Genomic DNA, 16,422 nt, shown 5'->3' on the forward strand with positions numbered 1-16,422 from the left:
AGAGCAGGAGGGAGGACAGTGTCTGCAGCAAGACTGCACAAGGTCAGACCCTAGTCAGCACTTACCAGGTAACCCTGGGCGAGCTGCGGTAGCCCTCAGTCCTGCGTCTAGAGCAGGAGGGTTTTGACAGCATCACCTCGTGGGCTGGTACGAGGACTGACTGGGTGGATCTATGGCGCCCTCAGCACAGAGCCCCACACACCGTGGGCCACACGTGTCTTCATCACTGAGTCTGATGTTGAGCAGGGACTCCAGCACCCGCCTGTCACTGTCCCTGAGGAGCCACAGTCTTGCTGTCTGGGGGATGTGGTCTGAGTTCTGAGTTGAAACCAGCAGGAGAAGGTACCACCCCTGGTGATGTGGAGGGGCAGGGGCAGGAGGGAGGCCCACTTTTGACACCATGGGACAGAGGGCGCCTACTCACCGTGCCCGGCTCGAAGCGGAAGCTGATGAGCAGCAGGACCTGGGCCACCAGGACGGCAAGGGACAGGTTGGCATGGATGTGGTAGCGCTGGTTCCGGATGGTGCTGACCGAGCTGGGGACAGAGAGGCAGGGGTGAGGCCCCGGACCAGCACTGGCTCAGCCACGGCTGCTCGGTACTGCACCTCCCAGGGCCGCCGAAGATGTCCTTATAAGCCTCCCAGATGTAGCCACTCCAGGCTGGGAACCTGCAGTGGCTTCCTATTGCTCTTAGAAATGACCCAGCTCCTTCCGCAGGCCCTGCAGGGCCTGACCCCTGTCCATCGCTCTGACCCCTGTCCCTTCTCCTGCTCACACACAGACACCCTTTCCTGGTCCTCCAGGACCTCCAGTCTGCTCAGCCTCCAGGCCTTTGCACCAGCTGCTCCTCCGCAGTAAACTCCCTTCACAGGCCTCCCGGGGATGAGAGCGTCCCAGAGGGAGCAGAGGACATCCAGCCCCTCTTAAACTGCTCTCTCGGCTGGGCTCTGAAAGCTGGGACGATGTCTATTCAGGCCTTTGAGTCCTCACTCCTCGTCCGGCCCCCATTCCCCACCCAGGCAGGTTTTATCTGCCTTGGGCACAGCTGCGTCCTGTCCTCAGCGCTGACTACAACTGGGCGGGGTGAGGGAATCAAAGAAGAAACGTCCTGATTGTAAGGCTGGGGCCCCTCCAAACCCACGTCTGTCTCCTCTCACCTGGCTCAGATCCCACCAGAAGCCCGTGTGGTCATCTGCACACCCGCCCACCTCCCCTCAAAGCGCCCGGGGTTCCAGAGCGGGGGGCGGAAGAGAAGGAGGGGCTCAGGAAGCTGACTGCCTCGCCTGCTGATTTTGCTGCAGCCCCCGATCAGCCCAGCCTGGGCCCCCAACCCCAGTCACAGACGCAGCCGGGTGGCGGGTGTCCTCAGGGAACAGGGCAGGTGAGGAGGGGCGCTGGCCTCCAGGAGGAACCCCCACCAGCAGAGGAAGGTGTGTGGGGGGGCAGGTATAAACTCCCAAGCAGCCCCAGAGTGTGAGCCCCCCCCCCGGGTGTGAGTAAAACCCCCGCCCCTGAGGCCCAGCAGGCCTGAGGCGGTGCGCGAACAGGACTTCCCAGCTGTCCGCCCAGACGCAGGTCCCTCGCTTCACTTTCCTGTCCCAGTTCAGAGAGGGCTGCAGAGGGACCAGCCGCCAGCCTCCACTCCACTGCTTTAAGCAGTGATGGGGCGATGTGGCTTCGGCCGGCTGGGAGGTGTCCCCCCAACCCCATCTTCTCACCCGGAGGGCCTCCCGCAGCCCCGCCCCACGGGATCTTGCTGCTTTGATACCATTTGGAGGGAGCAGGTCCTCAATCCTGGCTCTCAGCTGGCCAGTCAGTGGTCAGCAAGCCCTGTGGGCTGGGGACCTTTCCAGAACTTTCCAGCTTAGCCTAAGCCAGGTGTCCTCCAGTTCTGCACCCCTCCGCTCTCGTCCCTTTTCCAGTAGCCACCCCCCAGCGCCCTCCCTGCACCCCAGATCTCGAAACAAACAGTAACTGCCCAGCTGGCGCACACCGTGGGCAGAGTCCCGAGTACAAGTGAAACTAAAGTGGTGCAGGGGTGGCACTGACATTTACACAAAGCCGCCAAACCTCCCGGAGCCCGGGGAGAGCAGGAGATGACTCACGAGAGCACGGCGAAGGTCACCAGCGTGAGGGCCAGGCAGAGCACCGACAGCGAGCAGCCGATGTAGCTGATGGACGAGAGCGCCACCTGGTGTCCGAGAGCGAGCTGTGCGGGAAGCAAAGCAGAGGTGGTCAGCCGGCCGGTCCCGGTCCTGGAGGGGGACTGGCCCTGATGGGGGGCTTCAGGCTGGAAAGGGTCCCGGGGCCAATGCACAGCCGAACATGAGGCAGCCACTGTGCCGTGAGTTGGTGGTGACCACCAGCCCCTGCCTCTCCCCAGGTGCCCCACTGCGGCCACCAGGAGGTCCAGTTCTTTGGTGCTGGCCCTCAGTTCTGCACATTTCAGATGCTCCAAATGGCTCCGCCAACCACTCAAACTCCCCCATCCGTCCAGCCTCTGCCCTGCCACTGCCCAGCCCCTCCACTCCCCCGCCGATCCCTGCCCAGCCCGCCTGCCCTGCACCCCCGCGTCTGGACTGCAACGCCCTTAGCTGCACAGGAGATGTAGGGTTTGCTTAAGAGCCGGACCCAGGACCCAGACCCCCGGGTTCAAGTCCCAGCGTGACCCTGTCCCAGCTGCTGACCCGGGACTTGTGACTACTCCTGGCTGGAGGACTTTGCTATAATCCCTGACGCCGGGTAGAGCATAAACAAACGTGGTGAGTTTAGCAGCTGCAAAGCCACAATGGGGAGTGACGGAAACCACAGCTCACCTAACAGCACAACCCCAGATGGCAGCTCCCTTGGCTCTGGGAACTGGCGTCTCAAGGGCACACACGTTTGACCCTGGGAGCCAAATTGCTCCATGCTCCCTCAATCGCATGCTTAGCAGACCAGCTTCCCGGAGCCTGTCCCCGCAGAGGCGTGGGCTTCCTGCCGTGGCTCACGGCTCCGTCGGCGCCAGAGACCCAGCCGGGAGCTCTCTCTGCGCCTGTGTTCAGCACCAGACGTCAAGGTCCCTCCAGCCTGGGCCAGGACGCCCTGCAGCCCTGGCCTTCTCTGTCTGCAGGTGGCATTCTGAATCATCAAATGTCCTAGGAAGGCAATGGGAACGTATTCCTAGGGCCACATCCCCACACTCTGTATCTTAACACTCTGGTTCCCACGAGACGCTGTTGCTCGTCTCCTGTGAAATGAGGTTTCTGGCGTTAGATAAGTTTCAGGAAAGCTGCACTCTCTCCCTGCCTCTAAAGGCTTTTGGTGACTAGAAGCAATTTAAGGCTTCTGAGAAATCCTGCAGGTAAATATAAATATAAATATAAATATGAATATGAATACACATATATAGCTTGGTATCTCTCAGGTTCTCTGGGGGACGAGAAGAGAGCACCTCTTCTGAAGCTGCTGTCACTGAAGTGATACTTTTCAGAAACGGAGACTAAAACCAAATGAGAAAACACTAACATTGTACAGAATGTGTAACGCTTCTTTGTTGTCTCATAAGGCAATTGGAAAATCTTGTTACCATGCCAATGATTTCTGCCTGGAGACACAGGGAAGTGTCCGTTACAAGAGTTTATGGACGTTGTCAGACCGTCCGCTGGTCTTGGAAACTAAGGTCCTCCTGTGCAGCACCCACTAAGCCGGAATTAACGTAATCGACGGCCACGTCAGGAAGTGAAGGGCAGCAATGTGCCTGCGTCCGAGGGCTTGCCTGGCCCCGGGGACATCTTCACCCGTTGTCCCCGGGCAGTCCCCTCCCTAGTGGGACTCTGAGCCCAGGTTCTCTGCGTGAGCCCTCCGCTCCACAGGGCCTCGGCTTTGCCCCATCCCTGCTCATGTCTGTTCTGCTTCAATCGTCTCTCTTCCCCCGGTGGGATGTGCCCCGCTCTTCGCTGCCGCTGTCACATTGCATGTCTTCTTTCTCCTGGAGAGATGGGGAGCTGAGGACAGAGATCATGTTCACGACACTCTCACTGTCTCAGCACCCACAGCTCTGAGAACAGCAGGGTTGCACCGAGGATAATGGTTTTCCAGAGGTTTTTGCTGACAGTTTCAGGGTGGAAAGAGCCCTCAAGTGTACTCCTCTGACTCCCCTGCTGATTCACTATGAAAGATTTATTTAGTCTACAGCACTGTTTATATGCCTCTTAGAGAGATGATCAAGTTTTACCTCCTCCATTCACAGACTGGTGGCGAGGTTCCGGTGGGCTAAACCGAGAGTTCACTGCACAATACAGAAGCTTCCCATGCGCGAGGGCTGTGCCTGGTCAGACACACTCACTGAAATCTTTACCTGTTCTCTGTGCACCCTCTGCCTGGAGCTTCTGATAAACGGAAGTCCAGCCTTAGCCTCAGACCCACACCTACCCAGTCCTGCACCATGGGATCTTCAACCCCACCATCGACCCACTCCACCATCAGCCACCCTTATCATCAACCTACCTTACCATCAACCAGCACCACCACCAATCAACGCCACCACCAATCAGCTCCACCATCAACCAACCCTGTTATCAACCAGTTCACCCATTAACCAGTCTTACCATTGACCAACCCTACCACCAACCAAGCTTACCATAAAGCAACCATACCATCAGCATACCTTACCATCAACCAACTCCACCATCAACCAACCTTATCATAAGCCTACCTTACCATCGGTCAACCTCACCATCAGCCAACCCCTGTAATCAACCAACTCAACCATTAACCAACCTTACCATCAACCAGCTTCACCATCAACCAACCTTACCATCAACCAACCCCATCATCAACCAGCTCTACCATTAACCAACCCCACTATCAGCCAAACCCACCGTCAACCAACTCTTCACCACACTTTTACCAGCCCCAGCCAAAGCCAGCCTTATGCCAGGCACAACACTAGGAAGAGTGAGCTGTGGCCCCTCTCCTGAGCCGAGCTAACACCCCAGCGGGGCAGCCTTGAAATGCTCATACAGAACATAAGGCATCGGAAGGTCCTCTTTTCCATGACCCGTGAATTATAAAGTGAGCCCATAAGCTGAACAGGAGAGGTGATTAAAAGGCCCTTTGAAAACCCTGAAGACTGCTCATAGACTGGAGTGTCCTCGGTCTGGGCGGGCAACCCAGACGGCCTGGGCTCCCATCCGCAGCAAGCAGGTATTAAGCACCCACTGTGTGCCTGGCGTGGGGCTCACACTGCAATGGGGAAAGCAGATGCTGAGCAAAGACAGAAACAGATAAACATGAATAAATAAGGTCGAGAGTTCTGGGACTGACGAGGCTGTGATGGAAGGAGCGGGGGCTGCGGTGGAGGTGGTAAGTGGAAGGCGGGGAGGGGCCCGGATCTGAGAGTCCTTCTGGGTCCCCACTCCCCTCCAAGCCCCCCTCCCCGAGTCCTTCTGCTTCCTCGGCTGACACATACCCATATGTCTCTCGTTTTCCCCACTTTCTGCGTCTCTCGTTTTCCCCACTTTCCGTAGCCCCTGCCTTAACCCCCACCCCCTCCACCCCCGGACCTCCTCGCTGCTCCTCCTTACACCCCATTTCCACCAAGCCTCCACCCAGCAGGCGTGGCTCCCAGATCACCTTGCCCGAGGGCGCCCTTGCACCTGGAGAGGAACCCACTTCCCTTCCCAGGGGTGCCGTGTAGTGGGTGCTCCTCGGGTGAGTGGCATGCGTGTGCGGGGACCCTGGAGGAAGGGACTGCTTCCCGGGGGTGAGCTGAGCCCTCCACCGGCACTAGCTGCTGGCCTGGCCTGTCTGCTACACTCGCAGGACCACAAACACAGCTCAGAGGGAGGGGACTGCCCAGCCCCAGGGCCGCTGTGTAATTAAGCTGCCACTTCACATTCGTCCTCCCAGGCAGCCAGAGCCAGGGCGAGTAGCTTTCGGCAGCTACACTCGCCAGGTGACTGCTGGGCGGGTCCTACAGCCACTGGCCCAGAGGGGACACCGGCCCCGAGAGATGGGGAAGCGGGTCCTGTGGAGGCAGGACCCCCACTGCAGCTCCGGCCTCGGGAAGGCGTGGTGTGCCCCAGCCATACCCTTCCTGTCCCGTCAGTGGCTAGATTTAGAAATGCCCAGAAAAGCCTGGAGTTTGCTTCAGGACATGGATTCCTCTGAGTCAGAGACCACAAACGCCAATGCCTCCAGAGAGGCGGCTCATATAAATTCATGAGGCCAGCGGGAGCCTGCATACATAATAAACAAGCGGGTCTCTTCTTCCAAAAAGAGTTATCTTTATCTTCTTTTCCTTTTTCAAAAGTTCCTCTTGGCAGATGTCACTTTCCTACCCTAGAAAAGAACAAGGAACATGGCACCGTCTTCCTAAACACAGAACAGCAGTGGGAAGGTGAGTGGCAGCCGGCCCCTAGCCTGTGGGAGGCAGTAGGGAGTGGTGGGGACTGGGGCGAGCTGCAGTGCACACGCCCATCTGCAGGGGGCAGGGCGGCTCGGTCAGGAGTGGGACTCTGTGCGGCCAGAGCTGCTCCTGCAGCTTTTGTAAGAAAACCACACATCCAAAATTTTAGGTAATGTATCTGGATTTTGAAATATTGACAAATGGGCTAAGTGGCACAAGTCCACTGGCCGAAGTCAGCCTCCAGACCACGGGCTGTGTCTCTGGCTTAGGGAACTGCTCCTGGCCTGTGGCTGCCCGGCCCCTCACCCCAGCTCCCTGGCTGGGCTCCGCCTGAGGGAAGGCGCGGGGCTTCCTGGCACCAGCTTTCAGGTGCACCTGCCCCGACACGGCGCTCCTGCTCCTTCCCCAGGACAGATGCCCACGCCTCAAGGGGACGGGGGGGGGGGGGCGCCTGGGCCAGGCGGGGCGGGGGGGGGGGGGGAAGCCACCTGGAGGAAGTTCAAGCCACACCGGTGCTCCTGCCAGCAAGGGCCATGCCCACCACCACCCCACCTTGAGCGTCCCCAGGCCCCCCGGTGCAGCCTTGGCAGGACCATTTGTCGTTACACACAGCTTCCCCACGGTAGACAACCAGACGGTGCCCCTGGGTTGCGAACCTTGGGTGGGGGTCCCGGACACTCCCGTAGCTTCAGCCCTTCACCCCAGAGCCTTCCTGTTCTCACTTCCTCCAAAGCCTGACTGTTCTGACTTCCCTTCCTACAAATTCCGCTCTTAAGTCAGGCACTCAAGAAGCCCCAGGTGACATACACCTGCCTCCTTCCTGGACCAGCCCGCGAGAGCATCCCCCGCCGAGGGAGCCTCTGTTCCTCGGTTCCCGGCGCCCCCTGCTGGTCAGTCCTTAGGGATGCCCAACATTGCGGTGCCCACCTGCCTGCACCTGCACACCTGCCCATCCCTGTGCCTAGGAGCCAGGTGACTGACTAAACCAGCGTGCGCTCCGCGTTCCGGCGTCCAGGGAGACGCTCCCGTACTACCCTGAGCTCCTCTCCCCTCTGGAACAGACTCGCTCATTCACGTGTGTTCACGCCACCTCTGCACCATGCCGGGCTCGGTGGCCCTGGGTGTCGGGAAGGACCGTGAACGAGAGGTGCTCTCAGAACCTCACCTGGGGAGCAGACCTTACAACCACCTCTCCAAGCCACTTATTCAGTCATCTGAGGTCATTCCACACAAATGCATCAACAGGAACTTGTCTCACGGGGGGTCCTGGTCCAGTCTCTCCAAATAGGAGGTTCGACCCGTATGTGACCCCCACCACCACCTCCTGCCCTTACTGGACCCACATGGCCCCCCGACCCTGCTGACAGCCTAGCATGCACCTTCTAGACCTTTCTTCTTACCATATACTGAGACACAACCTCCCACGTGAACCCATGCACACACCGGGATCTGACCCGGTCTTATAAAAACGAGATACTTACACGCTCCGTTCAGCATCTTGCCCTTTTCACGCAATACCTTGGAGATTCCGTCAAGCCAGCTGGCGCGATTATAATTCATTCTTTAATCATAACTGCAGCTTATCTCTTGATTCAATCACCTCTGTCAACATAGAGGTACGTGACCTTCCTTGGCATTGATGTGTCAGGATTTACACAGTCGTTAGTGCTACGTTCGTTAATGTTTCTGTTGTTCTGTTATTTCCACCACAAATAAGGTTGCAAATATTATCTTATACTTTTGCACAGTATCTTGCTTTCTGCCTCTTAATTCTGCAACACAGATTCTCCTGGGTGTGTCGAGAAGTTACGGGGTCCATTCTGGACTCTCTGTCTGTCCCGATGACTCCCTTCTGGGCATGCCGCTTTGGTCACGGCAGCTTCTCAGTGTACTCCGATCAGTGTCACAGCCAAGTCTCTCCTTCCACTCTTTCCCTTGATTTTCTTGAAACTCGCGGCTCCAAATTAACTTTGAGGTAATTTTATCCAATAGGAAACAAGTTAGTTTCTTGGAACTCTTACTGGATTTGAGTTCGCTGATTTTAAAGATGCGGAGAACGAGTTTGAGGGAGGCGCCCGGCTGGCACCCCGCGCGATGGACTCGGACCCAGAGGTACTGGCGTTAGTGTAAAAGCTTATTCCCCGCGTGAGATGCACGTACATCGCAAGTCAGACAGCCCCAGCCAGGGAGCCGCACTTTTGCGACTCACATTTACAGTCAAGTCACCCGTTCTCACCCCCTGGAGGAAGTGCAAACTGGGTCGGGGTCCCCAGAGAGCTACGTATTGGTGTCTTTCAAAATTTCAGTGCCTGTGCCCTTGGCCCACAGATTCGCCTGCCGGGACTTTCTTCTGGACGGGTGCGTCCAAGATGGTGCACGCACCACTGGGCTGCTGGAAGAAGCCAGAGACCGGCCCAGCTGGGTGCCCGGTGGCAGCTGCCTGGACGAACGTCCTCAGAGCCGGGGCTCCTGATTGTGCATGACCCAGCTGTGACAAGTACGAGGCAGGGGCTTGGGCAACCGTGGAGCAAACTGCGGGGCAGGGAGGAGGCCTGACGCCCCATCTGCAGGGACGGCCCTGCGGCCAGGGCACGACTCACACCTGGACAGAGGAGGCGTGAGACGCTGGTAACAGCCGTGGTTTCACAGGAGTGGAATTAGGAGGCAGACGTGGTGGGAGAAAGACTTCACTCAAATACCTTTGACAGCTTGAGGTTTTTGAAGGTGTACGTACTAGCTAAATATTAACTATGATGTTTTTAATCAGAGAAGAAGGTAAGGACAGGTTAAGTAGAAGACAACGAAAACAGTCACAGTCGAGTGGCCAGATGCGCTGGGCTGCACGGGGGTCCCGACGGGCCATCCTGACTGTCCACGATCAGGATTCGCAAGGGACAGAGGGGGCCCAGGCCCGTTTCCTGCTCGCCTTGGCGGGGCTCCGGAGGATGCAGACTCATCAGGGAAACAAGGCGCTGGTGCTGTTTTTATTAACGCTCCAAACGTACTACGGATTTGGCGTCTACTTGTGATAACTGCCTTAGCTTTTGTTTTGTTCATTTTTAGCATGAATAATTTTAAGCCATTTCAAACTCGACCTTTCCTGGCAATGAGTAGCTATGATTTGCTTCCACGAAGACACCCACAGACAGTCTAAATCTGGCATCCCCGCTGGGCGGTCACAGGTCTATAATCACAGCCGCTCTGTGACTCCGGATGTTTTTAGCTCGCTGGACTGAGCTGCCTCCCATGCCCCCTCCCACATGCACAAACACAGCTTCCTGAGAGTGTCGGGCCCCTCGGCCCACTCCCGCCGGCCAGCAGACCCACCCGCGTCACAGAGTAAACCGGATTCAGTCCTCGGTGTGTGAAGGATGCAGAGGAAGCTGCTCTGCTCGCGGGCCGTCCAGGGGCACGGCCACCAGCCTGAGCTTTGGGATTTGAGAGCAGAGCTCAAGTCCAGACTCCACTCCCTGGGGACCTGGGGGACGTCCCCAGACTCTCACCTGTGATGGCGATGGTGACAGCGCCCCCTCCACGTGGCGAGGCCGGAAGGAGAGAAGAGACCCTGAAACGGTGCCTGTCCTGTCCTGGCTGCACCAGCAGGTTGTCTGTTCCATGCCACCTCCAGTGACCCCCGGTGCCCACCCTCCAGAGCTGCCCTTGTGGGAGGAGCATCGATGGCCACGCCCACACGCAGAACACCTGCCCTGCAGGCTCTGCATCTGCGGCTCGTTTTAAATCATGCTGTTTGCTGCGTCCCTGGAACTCCTCTCCCAAAAGGCAGTCTGACAGGCTTGCTCTGCAACTTACCTCCTGCAGACCCCCAAACTAGGTCATGTTCCCACCTGTACTGAGCACACATCTGGAATCAGACCAACCCTAACGCGCCGTCCCTTCAAATCTGGAACAATCGGCCCGGCCATTGTCACCGGACGTGAACAGGAAGCTGGATCTGACTTTTACAGATGAGGTACGTGTGTCTAGGGTGTACTCAGAGCGTGGTCGGGGGCCAGCAGTGCCTGGGTACCACCCGGGCTCTGCTAGAAGGAAGGACCAAGGCCACACGCAGACCCGTGGAGCCGAAGTCAGCATCCTCACAAGAGCTGGTGGTTCCTGAGCACGCGGGGAGGGCTGCCGGTCCTGGGACACCGGGCCAGGCCCGCCCACGGACACACCCCTCACACGAGGCCTAGACAGAAGAATTAAGGCCGTGTCTAAACACCAGGAGATTCTGCCCCAAACCAGCCTCCAGCTTTTCTCGAAGAGGGGGCAGCACGGAGTCTGATCTGCTGGGCTGCCCTGTCCACGGGGCGGGGATCTCAGCTCGCCACGTCCCCACCGGCCGCGACGGTTCCCCACTCCCACCGCATCTGCCGCCTCTGCCCCCCCGGACGTTTTGTGTCTGAAGCCCCCTGCACCCTTCCGGGGGCCACACCTGCCTCCGCGCAGCCCCTTCTCAGGGGTCCCTGTCGGCATGGCTCCGCCCTCCCCCCACTCAAGGTCACGAGCACCGTGGTTTTTCCTGAATAACGCCTACGAAGCCTAGGGTTTGCCAAGAATTCCATGTTTTGTTGATAGAGGGTGAACAACCACAGGCCAGGCCACCCCGCCCTCCGGGCCTCATTTCCTCCACCCGCCAGGCAGAGGCCTCGGGCACAGGACCACGCTGACCCTCCCAGCCCCGCTGCCGTAGGTTCTGCGTGGCGGCAGCGTGGCGCCTCTTCTAAAGTGAGTGGCTGGACTCCCCCCTCCCAGACACCGGAGGGGAGCCGGGTGAGCCCCGGGCCGAGGCCCCGGCGGAAGGGAGGACAGGGGGGCCTATGTGCAGGACGGAGGTGGGGGCGTGAGCCTCACGGAGGCCCTGCTCCTCATCTTGGGGGGCCCGAGCTAGGAGACAGGAGTGATGTCGTGACCGCAGACTAGGACAAGCAGGGACAGCGGAGGGAGCGACGGAGCGGATGGACCAGCAAAACGAGCATCTTGTGCAGTCGGGGTAACTGACGCTGGGGCTCACGGACAGGGACCCACCTGCCCCCTTCAGGGCTCCCTGGTACGTGGTCCATCTTATGCCACTTTTCTTTAAATTACTAGTGACAGCCCACCACTCCGATCTCCTCAGCCACCAGTGGGTCACAGCCCAGTGTGCAGCCCGGTCCAGGATGCAGGAGCTGCGGGACAGCGAGAGAAGGGGGTCTGGCCGAGCACGCGGCAAGGACGGCGGCTAAAGGGGACGGGGTGCCAGTTACTCGACGGGCAGCTGCCCCTCGATGTCACACCTTCAAATACTGCTCCCCGGGGCTGCTTGGGGGTCACAGCTGCCTGAACAGAGACTCCACCAAGGGCGCTGGGGGGCCGGGGGCCTGCACCCTTCAGGTCTATGAAGAACCGCCGGTTCGGGACCCTAAAAGTAAGAGCCATGGCCTGAAGGACCCGACGTGAGTGCCTGGCTTCTCTCCACCCGCCGTCGGGACCCCCGGCCGCACCCGCCCTCCCCGCCGCGCCGGCTGAGGGGCTGCCGGGACGTCGGCACAGCCCACCCTCACCTGAAGCGTCGGCACAGGCAGAGCAAAGGGCCTCCGTCCAGAGCGACAGCGCTGGGTGCGGCTGAGCGGGAGCGGGTGGGGACGGGCGGGAGAGGGTGGCGCAGCGCCCCCTCCCCGCCCCGCGTCCCCGGGAACCTGTCTGGAGCCTCCACTCCATGCTCCTCGTGGCAGCCACGTGCTCTCGGCAAACGTGAAGATCCCTCGCGCCCACCGCCCGCCGCCCGCCGCCCCCTCCTCGTCTACCTCCCGCCCCCGCGCTTGCCCCTTCTCAGCCTGGAGTATGCTTCCCCCGGGGCTGCTGGCAAGCAGCCTGGTGGCCATCCAGGTGTCACCTCCTCGGAGACACCTCCCCCGACCACACTCTGAAAAGGCGCCCTCCTCCTCTGTCCCTCTCTCCAGTGTCCCGCCCACCTGTACTGCTATCTGAAATTACCTACTTATTGTTCATTTATTTTTCTGTCTTTCTTATAGACATTGTGTCTCTTGTTCACAAGTGAACCCCCCGGCCCGGCCCACCTGTGGGTGCCGGGTAGGTATTTGCTGAACGATGGCGGACGCGGCATCAGTCCTCAGGGAAACCCCGGCCACAGTCTCGGTGTCGCTACCGGAATCACAGCATCCCTCACAAACCTGATGCGTCGTGCGCTCGCCAGACATTTGCTGATGTCCAACAGATGCAGCCCCTGGACTATGAAACCCCGGGGAATGGAGTCTGTCATAGACACACAGGCCCCGTGGAGCGGGTGGGGACCCCAGCCCCGTCACAGGAGTGGGTTTGCCAGAGCGGGTAACACAGCAAAGGTGACTCAGCGGGAGCAGGCGCCCCCATCTCCCACCCGCCGCCGCCCGCTCCCTTCACGGAGGCACACGGAGGTGGGAGCTCAGGGCCCCTTCCTGACAAGTGGCCGGCGGTGGGCTCAGCTCGGCTGATGGGGGAGGACAGCCCCACCCAGCTCTGGCCCCACCGCTCCCAGTAAAAACTCTGGCTCCGCACACCAAACCCTCTGAATCTTCAAAAGAAGCCAGAAACCCAGAGTCACACATCAATGTTCCAGTTTCCACAGCTCAGCGTGGGACGAAACCAAACTTGCCTCGAGGTACCCGGCTCCCCTGCACCTCGGGAATCCTGGGGGAAGCCCTGTCCCCTCCCTGCTCTCCGCCCCCACCAGGAAGCTCATCTGCCTCTGGGGGCCTAGGAGCCAAGGAAGGCATTCACACCCCGGTGTCAGGGACAGCAGCAGTTCAGAGGCGGCGCCCCAGGGGCATCTTGAAGAGCGTCTTTTCCTTCCCTTACCAGCTATGCTTGCTTTAAACCAAAGAAATTCATCTCTAGTGCTGACCTAGCAGGTGATAAAGTTAAATATTCTGAAGCAGAGAAGCCCAGCGAGGAGGGGCCTCTTCCCTCCTTAACCTGCAGCTAGGGTCGCCGTCCTGGCCCTGTTTAGAGAGGGGGACCCAGAAGGCGGTGGGCAGCCCCCCTCAACCACAGGGCTAACACTGACCCTGGAAGTCAGATCTCTCAGAGACTGGCCACCCGGCCCTACTGCAGACTGATGGAGAAAGGGCACCCCCCCTCCGTGGTCCAGGACCTCCCGCTGCCCGGCGCTCACCTCCAGCGGGACCACCTGCATCAGGATGGCGAAGTTGGTGAGGTGTGTGCAGCGGCAGGTGGAGTAGCTGAGGTTCCCTTCCGTGAGAGCGCAGCCCTGGTTCGACCAGACGCCTTCTCCGGAGCTGAGGACACAGGACAAGTGGTCAGCGGGACGCGATAGCCCCCCTTGGCCCGTGAGCTGAGACCGTGTTCTCACCCATCAGGCTGACGAGAGTAGGATGTGCCTGGTGTCAGTCAGGCCACAAGGAAGCAAGATTTGTTTCCTTAGAGGAAAATGGTATAACCACTTCGGCATGATCACTTTGGAAAGCACCCGACTAATAGCCAGTAAAAATGAAATGTGCCCTCCTGGGCATATATCCAGAAAAGATGAAAGCTCTAATTTGAAAAGACACCTGCACCCCAATGTTCATAGCAGCACTATATACAATAGCCAAGACACGGAAGCCACCCAAGTGTCCATCAGTAGATGACTGGATAAAGAAGTTGAGGTATATCTATACAATGGAATACTACTCAGCCATAAAAAAGAATCAAATAATGCCATTTGCAGCAACATGGATGGACTGGGAGATCATCATTCTAAGTGAAGTAAGTCAGACAGAGAAAGACAAATACCATATGATATCACTCATATGTGGAATCTTAAAAAAATGATAGAAATGAACTTATTTACAAACCAGAAACAGACTCACAGACATAGAAAACAAACTCTGGTTACCAGAGGGGCAAGGGGCAAGAGGGGATAAATTAGGAGTTTGGGATTAACAGATGCACGTTACTGTATATAAAACAGATAAACAACAAGGTCCTGCTGTAGAGCACAGGGAACTATATTCAATAACTTGTAATGACCTTAATGGAAAAGAATCGGAAAAAGAATGCATATGTGTGTATATACGTGTCTATATATATATATATGAGTCACTTTGCTGTCCTCTCGAAACTAAGACAACATTGTACGTCAATTATACTTCAATTAAAAAAGAAAAAAAAAAAGGAATACGCCAGTCCTGCAGCCCAGCATCCCTCGTCTAGGGAATCTGGGCTGCACGCACAGCGGGGCGTCTGGGCTACTTACTGAATGACAGATGACAGTGACATAAGATAGAGAACATTCTGAAGTCACCTGATGTCCCCTGGGGGCCTGGATGAATGCAACGTGTCAGACACAAACACGACAGGGCTCTACACATCAGTCAGAAGCAACACGTGTCCGCGTGGGTGAAACACAGACGCATAATGTGCAACGTGTAACATGGAGTGATGGTGCCAGGGGCACAAAGCAAAAGAAGAGCCTGCGTTTTCTGTGGACATGACCATAAATTACACACAAATTATTGGGGAACCTCCCCCTCGGAGAGGGAAGGAGACCAGGACGAGATGTGAAAGTCTTTTACATGTTTGCTTTTTGATAATGTTTTACTTTTTTTAAAAAAGAATACGGTTTCCACCTATTACTTGTATCATTTCTTTTCTTCTTCTTTTAACAGAGGTCCTGGGGACGGAACCATGCGCTCCACCGCTCAGCTGTCCCCTCCTTCAATCTTGTATCATTTCTTAAAGTACAAACCAAGACAAAAATGACTTGAAGCAAATACGCTCAAATGTTAACTGTGGTTAATTCTTACGGTGAGAATATCGGTGACAGCAGGTTTCTTCTCTGGATCTCTCTGTATCGTCAAATTCCAAAAATGATGCTGAAATGATCCTTCCCAGAAGCTGCAACTTGGCGTTATCAGCAAAGACAGACCTTTGCTTGGGCCGAAGGCAGGGGACCTTGGGGACAGCTTTTTGGAAGTTGAAGAGATTTAAAAGCTTGAGTTTCTCTTTGCTTAACATTCAGTTTTCACTGCAGGGCCAGCCGTGAACGGAGCAGATGAGAAACGCGGCCGTCCCAGGGGGGTGACCGATAAAGACGCAGTCCTGCCCCCTCCTGCCGGTGTCCCATGGACAAAGCAGTCACGGGCAGCATTTTAATTTCCTCTCTGAGGCAGGGAGTGTCCCCACGAGGACATGGAGTGGCTGTAACCCTGGGTGAGGCTTGGGCAACACGAGACCTGAGGGTGGGGTGGGAGGTGTCCCCTGGAGGTGACTCGGGAGTGGCACCGACCCTGACGGCAGCGACGCGGGGACAGCCACTGTGGAGGCAGTGTTGGTGACAAGCGGTCTGCCCTCCTCAGGGGGGTGGCGGCATTTAGAGGAGACCAGAGAGCGCAGCCAGCGCCATGCGGACCTCTCAGCTTAAGGAGCAAAGCCTCCCCAGGAACATCGGAATAAGAGGGACTTAGAGACGGGCACGTCCCCCCTCCCGGGCCGCCCGCTCCAGCTGACTGTCCCCGAGGGGAGTCAGCGACGCCAGCTGCCGGGTCAGAGATGCACCTTGGTCCGTCCTCCGAATGCAGGAGCGCCCTTCTTCAGTTAGCGGCGGGCCCGAACTGGGGGGGACGCGGGCGCAGGGCTGGAAAGGGCGTCTTCTGCTTATGCAGAGTGACTGCGAAGTAAAAGCCGCGAAGGCCACCTTTCCCCTAACGGGGCCGGGCGGGCGTGACAACGCTGTCAGCCGGGGTGGCCGAGCTGAGCCCCGCGCGGCACGGCCTCTGCGCCTGCGTCAAGAAGCGCGTCCCGGGGGCCCGCGGGGACAAGGGTCTCGCTCCCCGGCTTGGGCGCAAATAAATCTGCGACGGAAGCCAGGCCGAGGATATCAACATAAAATACGTCCAGCCCCGTGACCTAGGAAGTAGAAAGAAGTTCACTCCTGTGCGCAAATGCAACGTGGTGCGTACGGGGCTGCGCGTCAGTTAGAAGAGCCGTGGGCAGAAGGCAATGCAAAGAGGGGCGGGATGATGGAAAGACGTGGCGCTAAACCACACCA

General features: G+C 57.9%; 1 protein-coding gene across 5 annotated transcripts in view; it reads right to left on the reverse strand.

Annotated features, from left to right (window-relative positions):
• Positions 1-16,422, reverse strand: part of ADGRD1 (adhesion G protein-coupled receptor D1) — a 126,496-nt gene that overhangs the window by 25,705 nt on the left and 84,369 nt on the right. For all 5 annotated transcript variants that reach the window (XM_074356660.1, XM_074356659.1, XM_010948361.3 and 2 more), the window contains 3 exons: positions 13,546-13,669; positions 2,107-2,210; positions 425-536 (listed from right to left, as the gene is read on the reverse strand). In XM_074356660.1, coding sequence (XP_074212761.1) covers positions 425-536; positions 2,107-2,210; positions 13,546-13,669 — 340 coding nt within the window. The remainder of the gene's footprint in view (positions 1-424; positions 537-2,106; positions 2,211-13,545; positions 13,670-16,422) is intronic.

Source organism: Camelus bactrianus, chromosome 32 (assembly GCF_048773025.1).
Source record: "Camelus bactrianus isolate YW-2024 breed Bactrian camel chromosome 32, ASM4877302v1, whole genome shotgun sequence".
Lineage (NCBI taxonomy): Eukaryota > Metazoa > Chordata > Mammalia > Artiodactyla > Camelidae > Camelus > Camelus bactrianus.